Source organism: Oryzias latipes, chromosome 18 (genome assembly GCF_053564925.1).
Source record: "Oryzias latipes strain Hd-rR chromosome 18, Olatipes_Hd-rR_3.1".
NCBI classification, from domain to species: domain Eukaryota; kingdom Metazoa; phylum Chordata; class Actinopteri; order Beloniformes; family Adrianichthyidae; genus Oryzias; species Oryzias latipes.
Window position 1 is genome coordinate 14,717,664 of NC_136254.1, and position 17,555 is coordinate 14,735,218.

The 17,555-nt window shown below is 40.9% G+C and overlaps 1 protein-coding gene across 1 annotated transcript; it reads left to right on the plus strand.

The window, feature by feature from the left end:
- Positions 1-1,324: 1,324 nt before the first annotated feature.
- LOC105358727 (uncharacterized) lies at positions 1,325-4,861 on the plus strand. The gene is made up of 7 exons (XM_078935984.1): positions 1,325-1,504; positions 2,389-3,059; positions 3,272-3,317; positions 3,393-3,475; positions 3,570-3,680; positions 4,264-4,540; positions 4,626-4,861. Exons 1-7 carry the CDS (start codon positions 1,475-1,477, stop codon positions 4,836-4,838), a joined length of 1,431 nt encoding a protein of 476 aa, XP_078792110.1. The 5' UTR covers positions 1,325-1,474; the 3' UTR covers positions 4,839-4,861.
- The last annotated feature ends 12,694 nt before the right edge of the window (positions 4,862-17,555 follow it).

Consider the following 17,555-nt stretch of genomic DNA (forward strand, 5'->3'; position numbering starts at 1 on the left):
CGTGCTGGGCATTGCTGCATGCTATGTCCTCTTGAATCTCCACATCTAGTGCACTGAATTACTGTGTCCTGTGTGTGTGTCTTTACTTTTTGGCGGTGTGGCGGTGCTCTTGACTTCGCTCGCGCGCCGCCGTGTTGACGCGCGTGCACGCCATCCACCTGCACATCCGCTCTGAAGTTACTGTGAAGCATCTCTTGCTGCTTTTTAACCTGCTCTCTCTGTCGTGCTCTATTAACTGCTTTTTCTAACGTCAGCTCTGGATCCATCTGTAGTTGTTCCGATAACCGTTTGTCTTTCAAACCCACAACAAATTTGTCTCTCACCATCTCGCTGTGAAGAGCGCCGTAGCCGCAGTGCTCCGCCAGGCATTGCAGCGCAGTGTGGAAGCTGTCGACCGTCTCTTCCATCTCCTGCTGTCATTGGTTGAACTTTGCTCTTTCAAAAATTATATTTCTGCGAGCCACGAAATGAGTGTCCAGCCTTGTCTTGACTGTGTGGAAGTCGACTGCCTCCTCCGGACTCAGGTGCAGCGAGACCAGAATATCCTCGGCTTCCTCCCCCATGGAATAAATCAGCGCATTCACTTGGTTCTCCTCGGCTTGAGTCTCCAAACCAGACGCAATCCGGAACCTTTCAAAACGTTTTATCCACTTAAGCCAGTCATCTGCCTTGAAGGAAAACTTCTGAGGTGGGGGTACCTGGAATCGACTCATGGCGGCCGTCCCGGACTTCGATGGCGACTACGAGCGGCGAAATCCACACTATTATTTTTTTCCTGAGTTCTTCAGTTCAAACCCCTCCTGGGTTCACTTCTGACACCATGTTCAAGTGGCTGAGTTTTATATATTTTTATGTCACCAACACACGAGACACGCTTGTAGCTTCACACAGGTTCCGCTTTTATTCCTCCTCCCCCCAGGCACAAATCAACACATACAAAGGTTCCTACCCCTTTGTGTCACCTGATACTACACTGTTAGTACCATAATGCTGCCGCGACACAAGCGGAAGGAGAGCGGTTCCTTTTCGCCCCTCCATCCACTGCTGCTATTGCTCATTCTTAAACACTTACAACAGTGAGGCGAGCCGGGCGTTGGCCCCGCCTTTATGGAAGTTTTTCTGTGCCATCAGATTCTGAATATTTTTAATCCTTGAATTTTCTATCTGAATTTTTTTTACCTTTGAATTCTCATTCTGAATTTTTATAACCTTTGAATTTTCATTCTTAATTTTTACATCCCTTGAATTTTTATTCTGAATTTTTATAACCCTTGAATTTTCATTCTAAATATTTTTTAACCCTAAGATTTTGATCTCCCAAAAATTCAATGTAAAAAATTGCGACGGGGAAGACGCTGCTTCTTTTGTGCCACCAGCACAACTAGTCGATCTAAGAACACATCGATATCCAGCCAATCAAGTCATGAGAACGACATGACGTCAGCGTTCGGTACGTTTTACAGAAGTCCAAAAGATGGCAGCAAACTCGGCAGGCGGTTCATCGGTGAGTCATTAATTAATCCTTTATATCTCTCTATTATCGTCTTATTGACGTCGGCTTATATAGCACAAAATCGTGCATCTTTTGTTGATATTTTATTTTATCAATTTTTCCCGCGGCGAACTATGTGTCATTTTTCAGCTTCCGGGTTCAGACCGTTATTGCTTATAACGGAGCAGAGAGGCGGTTTCCGACTATAGAGCGAGATGATTTTCTAATGTGCTTTTACTTGTGTTGTGATTATTATTGAGTTCATAATGATGAATGAATGAATCTTTGCTCATAATTTTCTAAGTCCATACATGTGGCCAGTGCTTTATTCTTTACCGAATTTACTAGGAATAACTTAGGGTTAGGCTAATACGTGTCAAAAACCTTTAGCTTCGTTCAGATGAATTTATATTTAACGCCACAATGTGCATCTTGGCTGCAGGTAAATATGTGGGAATAGAATCCGCCTTTTTTTCTGGACGTGACTATTCACTGTCCCAAAGCCGATCCTCTGATTGGAGACACAGTTCTCCCGCGTCCAGCAGCTCACTCATGCAGAGCCGGCGGACAGAAGTCTCCTTTTTGCAACAGTAAATAAAACTTAGATACGATAACCGCCATTACGTAAATGGGAAAATAAAAAAACAATTTATTTTTATTTTAATTGGAAAAACGAATGTTGGATGGATTGTTGTTGCTGTAATGCCTTCGGGTGCAGGGCGGGGGCATACCCCAAAACAATAAGTCACTGGCTTCTGTTTTAGTGGTTACAAGGAGGCAAAATTTTCATGTCTATATTTAGGAGTTATCGACAATACAAGCTGGAAATCTGCAAATGTCCGTCAGATTTAACAAGACTCTAATTCTGTCTTTTTTTTTCTTTATCTCTCTTCTAGGAACTTCTACAACATATTTTTGAGAGACTTCGCTCCCGTTTGGAACATGTTCTTCAGCGCTTACCCCTAGATCTGGACTTCTTAGACCTCATGTGCACTCAAGAACATGTCTTTTTAAATGCTTTGTCTAGTCAGTTAACAGTCTGTCCTGCTATTTTAGAGGAACTGACACATCTGCAAAGACTTATTAGTTCTGAAAAAGAAAGAACAAACAGTTGCATTGCTGTTGTGCAATGGGAGCAGGGTCCAGCTGGGCGACAACGAATGGCACTATCCTCAGACTACCTTTGTAGCCTTCTGGAACTTAATCTTCCAGTCACATGCATAGCCAAACTCTTGGGTATGTCCAGAAGAACAGTTTACAGACGTATGAATGAATCTGATCTTTCAGTGAAAGGACTATATAGCACCATGTCAGATGAAGACTTGGATCAGTGTGTCAGAGAAATAAAATCCAGGCAGCCTAATTCTGGGTATCGAATGACGAAGGCTCTGCTGCAAGCCCAAGGACATAGAGTGCAGTACAACAGAGTCAGAGCATCCATGCATCGTGTAGACACCTCAGGTGTCCTGTCACGTATGGTCCATCTAGGATGCATTGCTCGACGAACGTACTCTGTTCCAGGCCCCATGTCCTTGATACACATAGATACCAACCACAAACTAATACGGTATGTTATTTCTGAATTATATATTCTTGATAACGTGAACCTTAATGCAAAGTTTGCGTTGAAGTACAGTTGCAAATGATATGCATGTTATTTGATCAAGTGCTTTGTTGATGTTACTTACCATGCAGCACAAAGAAAAACACATTTGAATTATATTTAACTTTTTTGGTTTAAAAAAAAAAACATTTTTTTTTCCTTTTTCTTACTTTCAGCTACAGCATTGTCATTTTTGGTGGCATTGATGGTTTTTCACGCAAAGTAAGCACACTTGTCAATAAAATCACACTTGTTTAGATGCTTATTCCTCATAATGGTGTTTTTATTCTTCTTCAGATAATGTATCTTGGTACAGCATCCAACAACCTGGCAGCAACTACACTCCAAAGGGCAGTTGAAAAGTTTGGTTTTCCTCTGAGGTTAGGAGGTATTTTTTAATTCCAATTTGACATTTAACCAATATTTTCTAAGCACCATTACATATTGTATACTTTTTTTAATTCTTTATATTAGGGTACGTGCTGATCACGGGGGAGAAAACGTAGACGTTGCACAACTCATGTTTACGGTCTGTGGCACTGGAAGAAGCAGCTTCATTTCTGGAAAAAGTGTTCACAACCAAAGGTTTGTTTGTTTTAAGAACCTGATATGTGAGTTGTTGTTTTTTTGTACACCAAGTAGTAATAGGACAACTGCACTGTCAAAGCATGTGCTACTTTAAGTTGGATTTTAGCACACATTTCATTATAAGAAAAATGTATAAATTTAACACAAATCTTGTATGGGTTTAAGCTCTGGAGATTTCAATGGTCAATTCATATGTAAAAATGATTGCCCGAACCACTTTTTAATTGTTTAGGTCTCTCGTGATTTTGGACTAGCATGTTATGTTTTTGTTCATATAACTTTTCCTGAGATATTATGGATCACATCAGAAATACTTTATTGATCCCACACGTGGGAAATTAGTTTGTCACCATAGCAACTGACAGCAGAGGGAGAAAAAAAGACTAAGAATAATATAAAAAAAGAACAAGAACAAAGAAAATGTAACATAAATGCAAACAAGGTAGTACAATTTAAAAAGCTATTTGCAGAACAGTGCATGTTTAAGTGTTCATTTAAAACACAATTTTTGCAATTTCCTACAAAAAGATTTATAATGGAATACTCCATTTACTGAATCACTGTTTTTGTAATGACCTAGGATTGAGCGGCTCTGGAGAGATCTGTGGGTTGCTGTGACCAGCACATACTACAATGTTCTCCACCACCTTGAAGAAGAGGGATTCCTCAGCATTGCAAGTGTTCAACACCTCTTCTGCTGCCACTATGTATTTTTACCACGTATACAGGATGACCTGGACACTTTCTGCAGTGGTTGGGATAATCATCCTTTAAGAACAGAAAGTAACATGACTCCTAACCAGCTGTGGGTACTGGGTCGTGCACGTCATCCCATTCCCGAACCAGAGAACATAGAGGTATATACAAATATATAGATAACTTTGTGATGTTGGTTTGTTTGCTCTTTACCCTTTATTTATTTCTCTGGCTTGCATACCTCAGGGCATGGAGATTCCACATATTGAGTGGGAGGAGAGTGGACTTCCTCATCAGGACCATTCAGACGTCGTTGTGCCAAACATCAACTGCCCACTGACAGATGAACAAATGGCAGCTTTAAGAAGAGCAGTTGACCCAAGAGCTGAATCAGACTCCTTTGGCTCTGATGTTTACATTGCAGCTATTCAGTTTTGTGAACATTTTTTTCCACAATAAAGGAAAAAAAAATCTGTTAAGAGGCCAGTGGGATCAGTTTCATCAATGGTTTATTTGAGAGCAAAATCTCAATGTTTTTTTTTTTTTTTAAACAAAAACAGTAAAACACGTGACATTCAATGCCACAACAAACTTCCTGATCTAACAAAACCTTTTTTTAGTCTCTGTAATGACCTGGAATTTTTAAGGTCTCGTAGCAGGTGGAGGCTGTGGGATAGCTGCTTCTGACGATCTCCACAGACAGGCTCTTCGGTAAAATCTCCCATCCAGTCCAAAATTTGGCTAAATTCATCGATTCAACTGCCGTTCCTGTAAGCATCAATGAAGCAAAATCCACAATAAAGATTATGTTTCAATTTATTTGTCAAAAATAATTTAACTTTACAATTCTTAAACTGTGTGTCAGTGTAGCTTTAAGGCTAATTTGGAAAAATATGGTTTTTTTTTTTGTTTGTTTTTTTAGTTTTTTTTTTTTACTTGTCCTGTCCAACAGCTAGGCAGACAGATGAGAGCTGAGGGCCTCTTGTGTTGGACATATTTTACTTTAACAAGAGGGGTTATTAATCTTCAGACAAACCAAAGGTATGTCTGAATAAACCCCTTTTGTAATTGAGGCCAAACTTTATTAATTTCAATCATGTTTGAAAATCTTTGGTGTTGGACCGGACGGAAAAGGAAAGAGGGGAAAAAGAGAGAGGGACGTTAGAGAGAGGGGGGGTAGGAGGGTGATAATAGGAGGGGAAGGGGGGTAAGACCATGAAGCAGCATAGAGCAGACAAGTTTACTGGTTGTTTATCATTACGGTACGGTTCAAATGTAGTACAAAAAGGGCGGGGCCTGTTCACACACACTCAAATATTATCAACACACCTGCTAGCTGCAAAAATGTCCACATGTCAGCATGTACACAAAACAGATGGTGTTCACGAACGCATACCTATGCCTTAAAACCAACTAGTGTGAAATCTTTCATTCATTCAATCATGCAAACTGTTAGTGCAAAGGTGAGCTAACACCTGTGCTCAAGTGAGTGTTTATGTTCTTCTAAAATGGATGGTGGAATGTGAAAAGAAGGAGGAGGAGCGCCCAGCCACCCCCACACCCAGACCCCCGCCGCAGCGGCAGCCGGAATTCCCCCAACGCCATACGGGAACAGGCAGGGAACAACCACCCCCCGGGCGACCAAGACCGCCACACAGGCCAGGGCCAGCAGGACCGCCGCGAGGCCCCCAGAGCCAGAGAGCAGGGAGGCGCGGAGGGAAAGAGAGTGCCGCCCCAGCCCAGCCAGGAAAGCAGCCCCCCCGCCGCGCCGGAAGAGCCCAACGCAGGGCCCCACCGGAGAGGGACGCCCACAGCCCCAGACGAGCACCCCACCACCACCCAGGAGTTCCGGGCATCCCCCCGCCCCGACCCCAGGTACGAGCCAGGACCCCCCAAGGGAGACCCGCTCCGCACTCCAGGCAGCCATCCGCCCGGCCCACGGTTGGTCCAGGGAGGAGCAAGGCAGGGGCCCGCCGCCCCCGCCCAGGAGGGGGGAACCCCGGGGAAAAAAGAGGGCCCACAAGGGGTGTTATAAATATGGCCCGACCAGGCTCGGCCATGTTGGAAGTTTGGCGGGGCCCAGCGCCCAGGGGCAAGGAACAGGACCCACCCCCCAGGGCCACGAACACCCCCGGCTCAGGTGTAATATGAACCCCCCCACCGTGCGGAGAGAGCACATAAAAAAATATGTATTTAACAGATGTAATTACACTTACTGGACTAATAAGAGTAACATAATCATGTTAATGTTTTCATTCATGAATGTTAAGGTTTTCTGTCTGGAATTGATATTTTTTTTATAAATTCAATTCAATAGCAGCCAAATAAAACTTTTGTAGCACTCCCATATATGAAAGAAACTTACCATTTTTAATGAACTCCTGAAGATACCCCTTAATGCGGCTTTTGGTTTCAGCAGACCAATCATCATCTTCATCTTCCTTCTCCTTTGGCCAACTGATGCGTTAGGATATCTAGTTTTAAACAACTAGTTTCTAAATTTGCTGTAGTCACAGTGTGTTTACAAAAGATTACAGAAAATTCTTACATTTGTTCACCACTGGTTCACTGGCATCCACACCAGCACAAGACTGGATGTGTACTGTGAGAAGTTGAAGGGGAACTGCTTCTGTACACTTCTGACATGTGGCTTTGGGCATGCTGCTGAATGCCTTATCAGTTGGGTGAAGAGGATCAGTGCTGAGCTCTTCTTGGATGGGCGCTATGAATAACGTTGCATTGCCATTCTTATTTGCCAATTTTAAGATCTTGCCTGTGTATCCGGTGCTATCAGGTGCCACTAAAGAGAGTTTTCGGCTCCCCCATCCGCCTGTATAAAACATTTAAGGAAGATTAGGCTATAAAACTTAGATAGTTACATTAATACTTTAAACATACTAAAAAACTTAAGGCCAATTTGATTACTGTATGAGTACTATCAAAAACAAAATAATCTAAAGTAATCTTAAGGATAAAAAAAGATACCCAACTTTTTTATTAGGAATTAAGATGTAATATGTATACAATTACAAATAAATATAATATTTCCAAAACCTCTTAAGGTGTATCAATATGCAAAAGTGATGAAATGGCACTGGAATAGAAACTCAATATTTCCCACCTCGACACTTTTACACCAACCAACCACCAGTAACTGCTGCCAGTTTTGGAAACAAAACATTGAGGGCTTCACACAGCTGTAAACAAACATTATATTCATTATTGACTTAATTAAGGATAAAAGTAAAAAGTGCTCTTATATAATTGTAATAACTTTGTTTTTTTATTTCTTAGATGTCAAACTGATGGAGTTACCAAATAGATATTGAAAATAGACACACAAACATGACAATTTGCATCTTATTACCTCATCATGTGTTGTGTTTTCATATAGTTGAGCAGTCCTGCGACCCAACCCTGCCTGCAGGTGGACTATCTGCTCTTCTTCAGATGGACTTCTCTCACATTGTTTAGGCAACGAAGTGAAAGACCACTTCCAATGGTTTAATTTTCTTTGCAGGGATATAACTGGCTGCAGGAAAGCGCCGCTTTCCTCTTCCACGGGCAAAGATACCTGGAAAGGACCTTTAAAAAACAAAAGAACAAAGATGTGTGATTAAAAGCACTATTATATCAATTTTATTTGAAGATTGACAACATAAAGCTTGCTATGACGTAATAACCTGACACGGTGAGTCAAAAGTCTAGACACATCTCATTATGAAAGTGTAAAATGTCAACACCCATGATTTCTTCATGTTATATAAACATTGAGATCAAGAACTTTTGAGTTGTAAATAGGTGGTATTGTAGTTAGCACAACCACCTCATGTGAAAAAAACAAAAACTTTTTTTCTTAACCTTTTACCTTGGGCGATAAATATGGAGCCAAAAATGTTTTGTACTGGTCTAGCAATTATCTTATTTAGCCAGTTATAACAGTATTTGCTCAGTTGTGCATAACCTTAAATTGGACTAATGGGTGGTAAACAATTGTTTAACAAAATAATTTCCCACTGCTATTAAGAGCATGTGAGCCACATTCAGCTGAGGAGCTGCAGGAGTGAAACCAACTAAATTGACATCTGTAAGTGTCTTTTTGCGTGCTCAAGGCTTGGCAGAGTAGGTCATTTCGCTAATGGAAGAACAGAAGGTAGGTAAAAAAAAGTAATTGTTTTAAACCAGATCTTGTAAATGAAAGGGCAGCAGGCTATGCTAGCATTTTGCAATAGCAAAAGGGCAAAAAGGGCTTGTCTAGAAATGTTCAGCACCCCCATTGTCGTACCTGTTTTTGTCACTACAGAAAAACTACCAACACAAAAAGGTTGAAATGAATGAAAACACAGTCCTGTTCAAGTTTACCGTGTCATTTCCATCTGAACAGATGGTCTTTCTGGTCCAGTGTTGTTAGTGTGGCTGCCTTGCCTCTGCTCCCTATACAATGCAAACATATTCATTAATCAGATAAGGCTTGACCTCGAATTTAATAATAAAAAAGGAAGATATGAAAACCTCTGGTTTAATACTCAACCCCTCAGTGTGAGTAGTAACACCAGAGTTAGTGCTCTGGTGTCTCCCAGATGATGTTACCAGGTGCAGTAAGCGTTGGATTGACTGCACAATTTCACTGTTATCACTCTCACACAAAACACAAAAACACAAATTTAGCCCACGGATGGAAACATAAAATATTAGCGTTATTTATTTTGTAGTCCATAAACGCAGTGCTTCTCAATTATTTTTTGCGCACGCCCCACTATTTGAGAAGCACTGCAGATTAACGCAAAATATAAGGAAATGGTAGTCGCTATCTGGCTATATACGTCGTCTTTCACTTTAGCAGAAAAGCTAACACAAGGCGGGAAACTTAAAAAACATAAAAAATATTTTTGTCATTTCTTTTTTTTATTTTAAAAAATAAAAAAGCGGTTCATGTAACATTGCTTTGTTTTTTATTTTAAGTTGAAAAACGAATGAACAAGTGATACACGTATTGTTTCTTTTACATACGCATTACCAGAGTTAGCGGTCTGTTTCTGTCTGACCCACGACCAGGTGCAGCAGCAGTCACTAAGCGCGGGATTAATAACTGCACAATATCTTTTCACCGTGATTCGCGGCGGGAAAAATGGCGAGAACACAAATTTGAAAAAAATAAAATATCAACAGAAGATGCACGTTTTTTTGCTATATAAGCCGACGTCAATAAGACGATAATAGAGAGATATAAAGGATTAATTAATGACTCACCGATGAACCGCCTGCCGAGTTTGCTGCCATCTTTTGGACTTCTGTAAAACGTACCAAACGCTGACGTCATGTCGTTCTCATGACTTGATTGGCTGGATATCGATGTGTTCTTAGATCGACTAGTTGAGCTGGTGGCACAAAAGAAGCAGCGTCTTCCCCGTCGAAATTTTTTACATTGAATTTTTGGGAGATCAAAATCTTAGGGTTAAAAAATATTTAGAATGAAAATTCAAGGGTTATAAAAATTCAGAATAAAAATTCAAGGGATGTAAAAATTAAGAATTAAAATTCAAAGGTTATAAAAATTCAGAATGAAAATTCAAAGGTAAAAAAAATTCAGATAGAAAATTCAAGGGTTAAAAATATTCAGAATCTGATGGCACAGAAAAACTTCCATACACCTTTAGCCCCTAAGACTCATGGGAAATGGGGGATCGTGGATGTAAATCTCCTCATCATAACTGAGGGATGTAATGTTGATTAAATGGTTACTGTTTGTAATTTTATGTGTGATACCTAGATTGTCAATAAGTAAAAAAAAAAAAAAAAAAAAAAAAAAAATAAATAAACCATAACTGAGGAACTTGTGAACAGAATAGAGGTCCATGCTGTTTGGCAGACGTGGGCACACTCAAATACATGGGCTTGAGGCAAGGCTGACTCCTCCCACAGTGAGGTAATGAACCTTACCTATTCTGTGAGTCATGCAGCTTTTACTCCGACGCGGCTTATGTATGTTTAAAAATAGCTGAACACGTGAAAATGGATGGGTGCGGCTTGTAATCGGGTGCGCTTTGTAGTCCGGATTTTACGGTATATTATCTGGCTTCAGTTCCTTCAAGAAGTCCTTTTCTTTAGCCATCAATAGCAGGGCTGAGAGCAGAGTCTGTCCAGTTGTGTTTCTGAGTAGGTTTTGATTAGCTTTAGAGCCGAAAATGTCCTCTCGACAGACGCAGTGGACATGGGGATGGTCAGCGCCAAACACAAATTTGTACGGCTGCTTCATGATCTCGCTCAGATTTTTCTGATGAAAGAATTTAAAGAAATTACTGGGAGATTTTGCTGCAAAATTACCCATGGTGTACATTACAGTCAGACCTGTTTTTTAACAGACAGATCAAAAAGTGCTCCATGGCTCTCTGTCAAACTGGGCAAGGGTGTATGTGGGAAATTTTTCCTGTATTTCCAAAACTTCTGTCCAATCAGAAGGTCTGAATACTGTGACTTTGCCTTAGCCTGCTAGAAGGCCCTGCTGACACAAACTCAATAACTGATTGGTTGAAATAAATGAATGACTGACATTGATTTTGCGTTACAAGGCTTTCAGAACTGATATTGAAGGTCTCTTTAGCTCTGTCTGCCTGGCAAAAAAGGACAGCTGAAATGCAACTGGTTAAATGCTCCAAAATGATAAGTCTGTCTGGAAGCAGCATACTGTCATAAACACAATAAAAGGAAATGGACAGACCATTTGGAATGATTTAATGAGTATATACAGACAAAATATAATTAAAATATGATTTAGAGATTTGAAGGCCCTGATGGCCCCCACTGTGCAAATTGCTATTATAAAAACCTAAGCAGCAATTCTCAAAATTTTGGCCACGACTGTAGATGACTAGGTCCATGTAAGTTGATCAGAATGGGTCTTTAAAGGATCCCGTTTGCAAACTTTCTGCCTCACCTAAAGGTCACGAAACATGTTCTCCCAAAGCTCTCGTCTAAAGGCCCGTACACACCGGGACGAATATTCGCCAGGTGTTATTCGCCAGCGTTTTTCGCCACGTTTTTTGTGTTCACACCCAGGCGATTTTCGCTGACGATGAGCCGAGCGAACATGCAGTTTCATTCCCTGACATTAGATGGCGCTTAATGTAAAACAGAAATACTCCTGTACACCAGGTGGCGCTGCGCAACTTTACGCTTCTTAAAGTCGCTTTTCACTCAGAAGAAGAGAGCAAGTATTTACGCGCTTGTCAGAATCATACAAAGAAAACATGAATATTTCAAGCACCAGTTGCTCCAACTGGTGCTTGGTTCGGGGATATTTTAGAATGTCCGTCATTATTTCTTCGCGGCAGTGTAGACGCGAAGAAATAATCTCCCCTCCTTCCGCATGCAGCGGAAGGAGGGGAGAGCGTGTGCAGCGCAAGAGGGAGCGAGCAAAGTGTGTTGGGGGTGCGCATTCATGTTTGATAAACAGAGTGAAGGAGCACTGTAATAAAAGGTTTCCCCCAGAAGAGCTGTGAATAATTCTTTATTAACCCGCTCTGAGGGTCCGAACGGGTATCCGGATCTTTTGGAACCGAATACCCCGAGTAAGCAAATTCAGGCGGATTTCAACCAGAGTTTAGGGTTAAAATCAGGGTAGTTTAAACATGCTTTCTGGAATACCCCCCTGGTCTGCCTGTGGCAGGTACATGTGTGACAGACAGGGCTGTGGGTAGAAGTACACCATGAGCTAACATTCATGGCCACCACCTGTCTGTTGAGCTGTGATTGGCCCATGAGGCTGATAAACAGCAGCTGTGGGAGTTTCAACTAGACTCCTTCCTGGTTTGGCCATGGTGAGTGATCTTGATATGTGGACCATTTTTACTAAAGTTTTTAAGCATTCTAGTTTGCAACATTTTAAATTAAGGATGGGAATAGAAGCCCCATGAAGCTTTCCTAGGGGACATGTAATTGTGCCGGAAAAATAAACCAACCATTCAGGGCTTTGAAAACACACCATGCCATGTTATGAGCGGAGAGATGAGACCAACTGTTGTTCATAACCCTGCTTTTTAATCTCAACTGGCGCTTTATACATGTGTAGCTGGTACAGACACATTTCTTCTGCAAAACCTTAAACGTCTGACCCCTAGTGGTCAGTCCTCCACAGGTATGGTAAGTGCAGGGGGTCAAATCTCACAACACCTATTTAAAATTGTAATTATATTAACAGGTGGTGGAATGGGTTCTGACCCTGGGGCATGAGAGGTAACATAAGGGTTTGTAAACATGATGGGAATGGGAATAGAAGCCCCATGAAGATTTCCTTGGGGTTCATGTTCTTGTGCTGGAAAAAGAACCAACCATTCAGGGCTTTGAAACCACACAGAACAGCGGCATCTGGTGGCGGACTGGACGTATATCGTATGCTTCAACTAAGCTCCTTGTAACACTTCAATGTGGAAACGATAACGTAAAAATGTAAAACAATGTTAATGATTAAAAAAAACAATGTAAATCAACAACGTGTGATGTTTTCTGTGAGAAGTGCTTGACAAAGCAAAACACACAACACATGAAGAAAATAAACGCAAAGCAAAAAAAAAAAAAAATTGTCAAACATTGGTCTTGAACCTACTACCTCTGAATGCAAAGCCCGTTTTCTGTTCCACTGAACCATCTGAACCAATATTGCAATGTCTTGTTATCATACTTTTCTAGAACTAAATATTTGTAGACAACATTCATAGTTCTTATTAAGAGAAACCGAGTTGAAACGATCCCAAGCAATAGTACTATTTTGTTTTTGTTTTTTTACCAGGAGCGATGGTAAAGTGCAACTAGAAGGAGCTGCATTTCCAGAAGAAAATGCAGGGTTGAATGCTGTACTGCTCAATGAAAGCTAAATTTGCTGAAGAAATGGCAGAACTGTACTGGAAAAACCTTGAAAAGTTAAAGGATCAAAAGTCCTAGCACGAATAAGCTGAAAAAGTTGAACATTGTAATTGTGCAATGGCTAAAATAGGTCAAAATTTGTAGAAGGAGTTAAGCATTAAAGCTAAAATTGTTGAAAAATGGCTGAACTGTTGAAAATTTGAAGATGTAGCTAAAATGGCTAAAAGTGCTAGCATTGGAATCAGCATCATCAACTGACTCAAAAAAACACATTGTTTGAGAGTATCATATTGGTAAAAGCTACATGTTCTAAGTTGATAGAAAATCCACTTTTTTCAAAATGGTGACTTTTCTATTAATTTTATCCCCATAGCAACCATTTTATTTTTGGGTCGCCTGGGGATGACGAACCAATCGACGTCAGTTTCAGACAAATCGGAAAAATTAAACCTTTGGACGTCCTGAGCAACGAAGTTTGTTTGCTAACTACGCCCACATTCCTTATATGTCCAGATCCAGTGAATTTCAATATGTTCAGTTCCAGCCATGGATGAAGTTTATTGCAATATTTGCTTCAGATTTGGTCGGAAAAATGGCCACCAAACAGTAGGTTGTGTCGAAATCCCATAACGATTTCTGAACCTATTTTATGGTCCAAAGCCTTGTGATCAATTTAACGTTTGAACGATGTCTCTAGCTAAAAGCATGTTGAAGTTAAAATGGTTGAAAGAACCAAAGGTTTTCAAGGATTCTCAATGTATTTAAATAGAGTGAAAATCTTGGAAAATCATGGAATATCTTAAAAGGTTCAAGGATTTAAAGGACCAAAAGTAATAGCTGAAAGGAATAAGCTGAAGGAGTTGAACATTGAAATAGTAGAATGGTTGAAATAGGTGAACGTTTGAAGGAGTTTAAAATTTCCTCACATTTTGGCACAAAATGGCCGCCAAACTGTAGGTGGTGTTGCCATCCCATAATAATTTTGAGCCTTATATTGAAGTCCAAAGCCTTGTGAACATTTCAATGTTTGAACGGTGTCTCTAGCCAAAAGCATGTTAAAGTTACAATTGTTTAAAGAAGCAAAGCTGTGGCCAATGGAGCAAAAATATTGGAAAATCCGGGAAAATCTGGAAAAGTTCAAGGATTTGAAGGACATAATGTCATAGCTGGAATAAGATGAAAGAGCTGAACATTTTAATAGTTGAATGGTTAAAATAGGTGAAAAATTGTAGAAGTTTAACTGTGAACTTCTGCACGAAAAATTCTCCATGTATTTCAATGGAGAAAAAATCCTGGAATATCTTAAAAAGCTCAAGGATTTGAAAAACCAAAAGTCATAGCAGTAATAAACTGAAAGAGCTGAACAGTTTAATAGTTGAATGGTTAAAATAGGTTGAAAATTGTAGAAGGAGTTATGTGCCGAAAAACGGCGAAAGATAGCGTAAGATGAAAACAAAGGGTTGAATGTTTTACAGCATTCAATCAATGAACTGACGCTGATTCCAATACAGGGAACAATAGAACTGGTCGGGAAACGTTTGGGATTCATTTGTATTTATAGAGAATAGCGCGGCCAACTGTTCAGACACAAGGGACATCTGAACCGGGGTTCGACCAAACAATTCATTTGGCACTTCATACGTCATCAACAACGTGATCTGCGCTAGTTGACACACGCCCCGAAACATTGTGCTGAACCACTCTGCTTTATGAAGGTGAAACTACGGTGGCCCAGAAGGGTCACAACACAACACATCAACTTACCAAACAAAACATTACCTCACAACACATTAACTCACAACACAACAACTCACAACACAATAACTCACAACACATTAACTCAAAACACAACATATTATTTCTTTTTTTTTTTTTTTTTTTAAACTTGTCCTGTCCAACATCTAGGCAAACAGATGAGAGCTGAGGGCCTCTTGTGTTGGACATATTTTATTTTAACAAGAGGGGTTATTAATCTTCAGACAAACCAAAGGTATGTCTGAATAAACCCCTTTTGTAATTGAGGCCAAACTTAATTTCAACCATGTTTGAAAATCTTTGGTGTTGGAGCGGACAGAAAAGGAAAGAAGGGAAGAAGAGAGAGAGACGTTAGAGAGGGGGGGGGGGGGGTTAGGAGGGGTGATAATAGGAGGGGAGGGGGGATAAGACAATGAAGCAGCATAAAGCAACAAGTTTACTGGTTGTTTATCATTACGGTAAGGTTCAAATGTAGTTCAAAAAGGGCGGGGCCTGTCCACACACACACTCAAATGTTATCAACACACCTGCTAGCTGCAAAAATGTCCACATGTCAGCATGTACACAAAACAGATAGTGTTCACACATGCATACCTATGCCTTAAAACCAAATAGTGTGAAATATTTCATTCATTTTATCACGCAAACTATTAGTGCAAAGGTAAGCCAACACCTGTGCTCAGGTGAGTGTTTATGTTCTTCCAAAATGGATGGAGAACCTGAGAACCTTTTATTATCTCCAGCCATGGTCATGGACAGTACATGTCCCTATTGTGACCCCACCAGCCAATTGGCAGACTCAGCAACGCAGTCAGTTTTCCGGATGGCGTTGCATTTGTAAAACAGAGCATTAGATCTATCCTCACAGCTGCGTCTCATACAACTGTGGAGATGAACACTGTCCAAAAACAGATCCAGTTGGTTGACCTGACGGCATTATCAGAAGTGGATCAGCAGAAGGTGTGAACATTGTTATTACACCACAAGGGTGCTTTTGTCGTATCGGAGTTTGACCTAGGTTGTAGCCATTTGATAACCCATGACATACCTCTGCTTGATTAGACCCCTGTGAGGCAGCGACATAGGCGTATCCCGCCATCTGATTATGACGAGGTTAGGGCTCATGTACGCAAATTGCTGGACAGTCAGGTCATACGAGAGAACTGTAGCCCCTTCGCCTCCCCAATAGATTTGGTTTGGAAGAAGGATGGGACTTTGAGGTTGTGTTTCGACTACAGACTCTGGAACAGCAAGACAAGGAAGGATGCTTTCCCTCTTCCTAGGATCGAGGAATTATTGGATGCCCTATCAGATGCCAGATGGTTCTCAACAATTGACCTAGCCAGTGGCTACCATCAGTTGGCAGTAACGGAAAAGGATAAGATTGTGGCAGGATGAGTTAATTGGGCTCCCAGGTGTAGGCACTCCTATCCTGGTGCTGCTAATGAGCGCCAGGCCACTTATAAAATGGGAATGAGCTGGCTTTTGCTCATTCCTGCCTGAGACTGCTACCTGGGTTCCTGCACTGGTCAGAGCAGGTATTGTGGCTGGTCTTGGTGCCTGTACATTCTCTCTCTCTGTTTTGCTGCATTTGTGGTGTCCTTTATGTTTTTAGTGCCGTGGATATCGCCACTCCATAGGTAGTAGGAGTAGGTATGGGAATTGAAGCCCCATGAAGCTTCCCTTGGGGTTCATGTAATTATGCCGGAATAATGAACCACCCATTCAGGGCTTTGAAACCACACAGAACAGCGGCATCTGGTAGCGGACTGGATGTATATCGACATTTGTTTCAACTAAGCTCCTTGTAACACTTCAATGTGGAAATGATGATGAAAAAACGTAAAACAAAACAATGTTTTTAATGATGATTAGAAAAAAAACAACGTAAAACAACACCACATGTGACGTTTTCTGTGAGATGTGCTTGACGCAGCAAAATACACATCACATGAAGAAAATAAACGCAAAGCAAAAAAATATAAAACATAAAATTGTCAAACATTTGTCTTGAACTCAGCTCCTCTGCATGCATACCCCACTGATTGTTCCCCTGAGCTATCTCTACTGACACTAAATCAGCTTGCCATTATAGATTTATTGAAGTATTTTTATATACACAGTGCTCATAGTGTATTGTTTTATTCGGAGAAATCGAGTTGAAACGATCCTGAGCCACAGGACGTTGTTTACAAGGAGCCATGGTAAAGTGCAATGAACTGACGCTGATTTCAATCTTGGGGAAACAATACTGGAACTTGTCGGGAAACGTTCGGGATTCATTTCGTATTTCTAGAGAACAGCGCGCCCAACTGTTCGAAACGCAAGTGGCATCTGAACCGTGGTTCGACCAAACAAAGCATTTTGCGCGTCATACGTCATCAACCACGTGATCTGCGCTAGTTGACATACGCCCCAAAACATTGTGCCGAAACAGTCTGTTTTTTTGTTTGCTTGATTTGCACAATGTACATATCTGCACGTGAATGGGGTGTTGTTCTGTTTTTCGGTTTTTGTTGTGTACCAGCTCTGCTTACAGGTGGGCTTGAGGCCCCTCATGTT

Excerpts from the sequence above, each read along its gene's own strand:
- LOC105358727 (XM_078935984.1), top strand. The coding sequence starts at position 1,475 with ATGGCAGCAAACTCGGCAGGCGGTTCATCG. Across the intron at positions 1,505-2,388 it reads ACTCGGCAGGCGGTTCATCG|GAACTTCTACAACATATTTT; the intron begins GTGAGTCATTAA and ends TCTCTCTTCTAG. Across the intron at positions 4,541-4,625 it reads CCGAACCAGAGAACATAGAG|GGCATGGAGATTCCACATAT; the intron begins GTATATACAAAT and ends TGCATACCTCAG.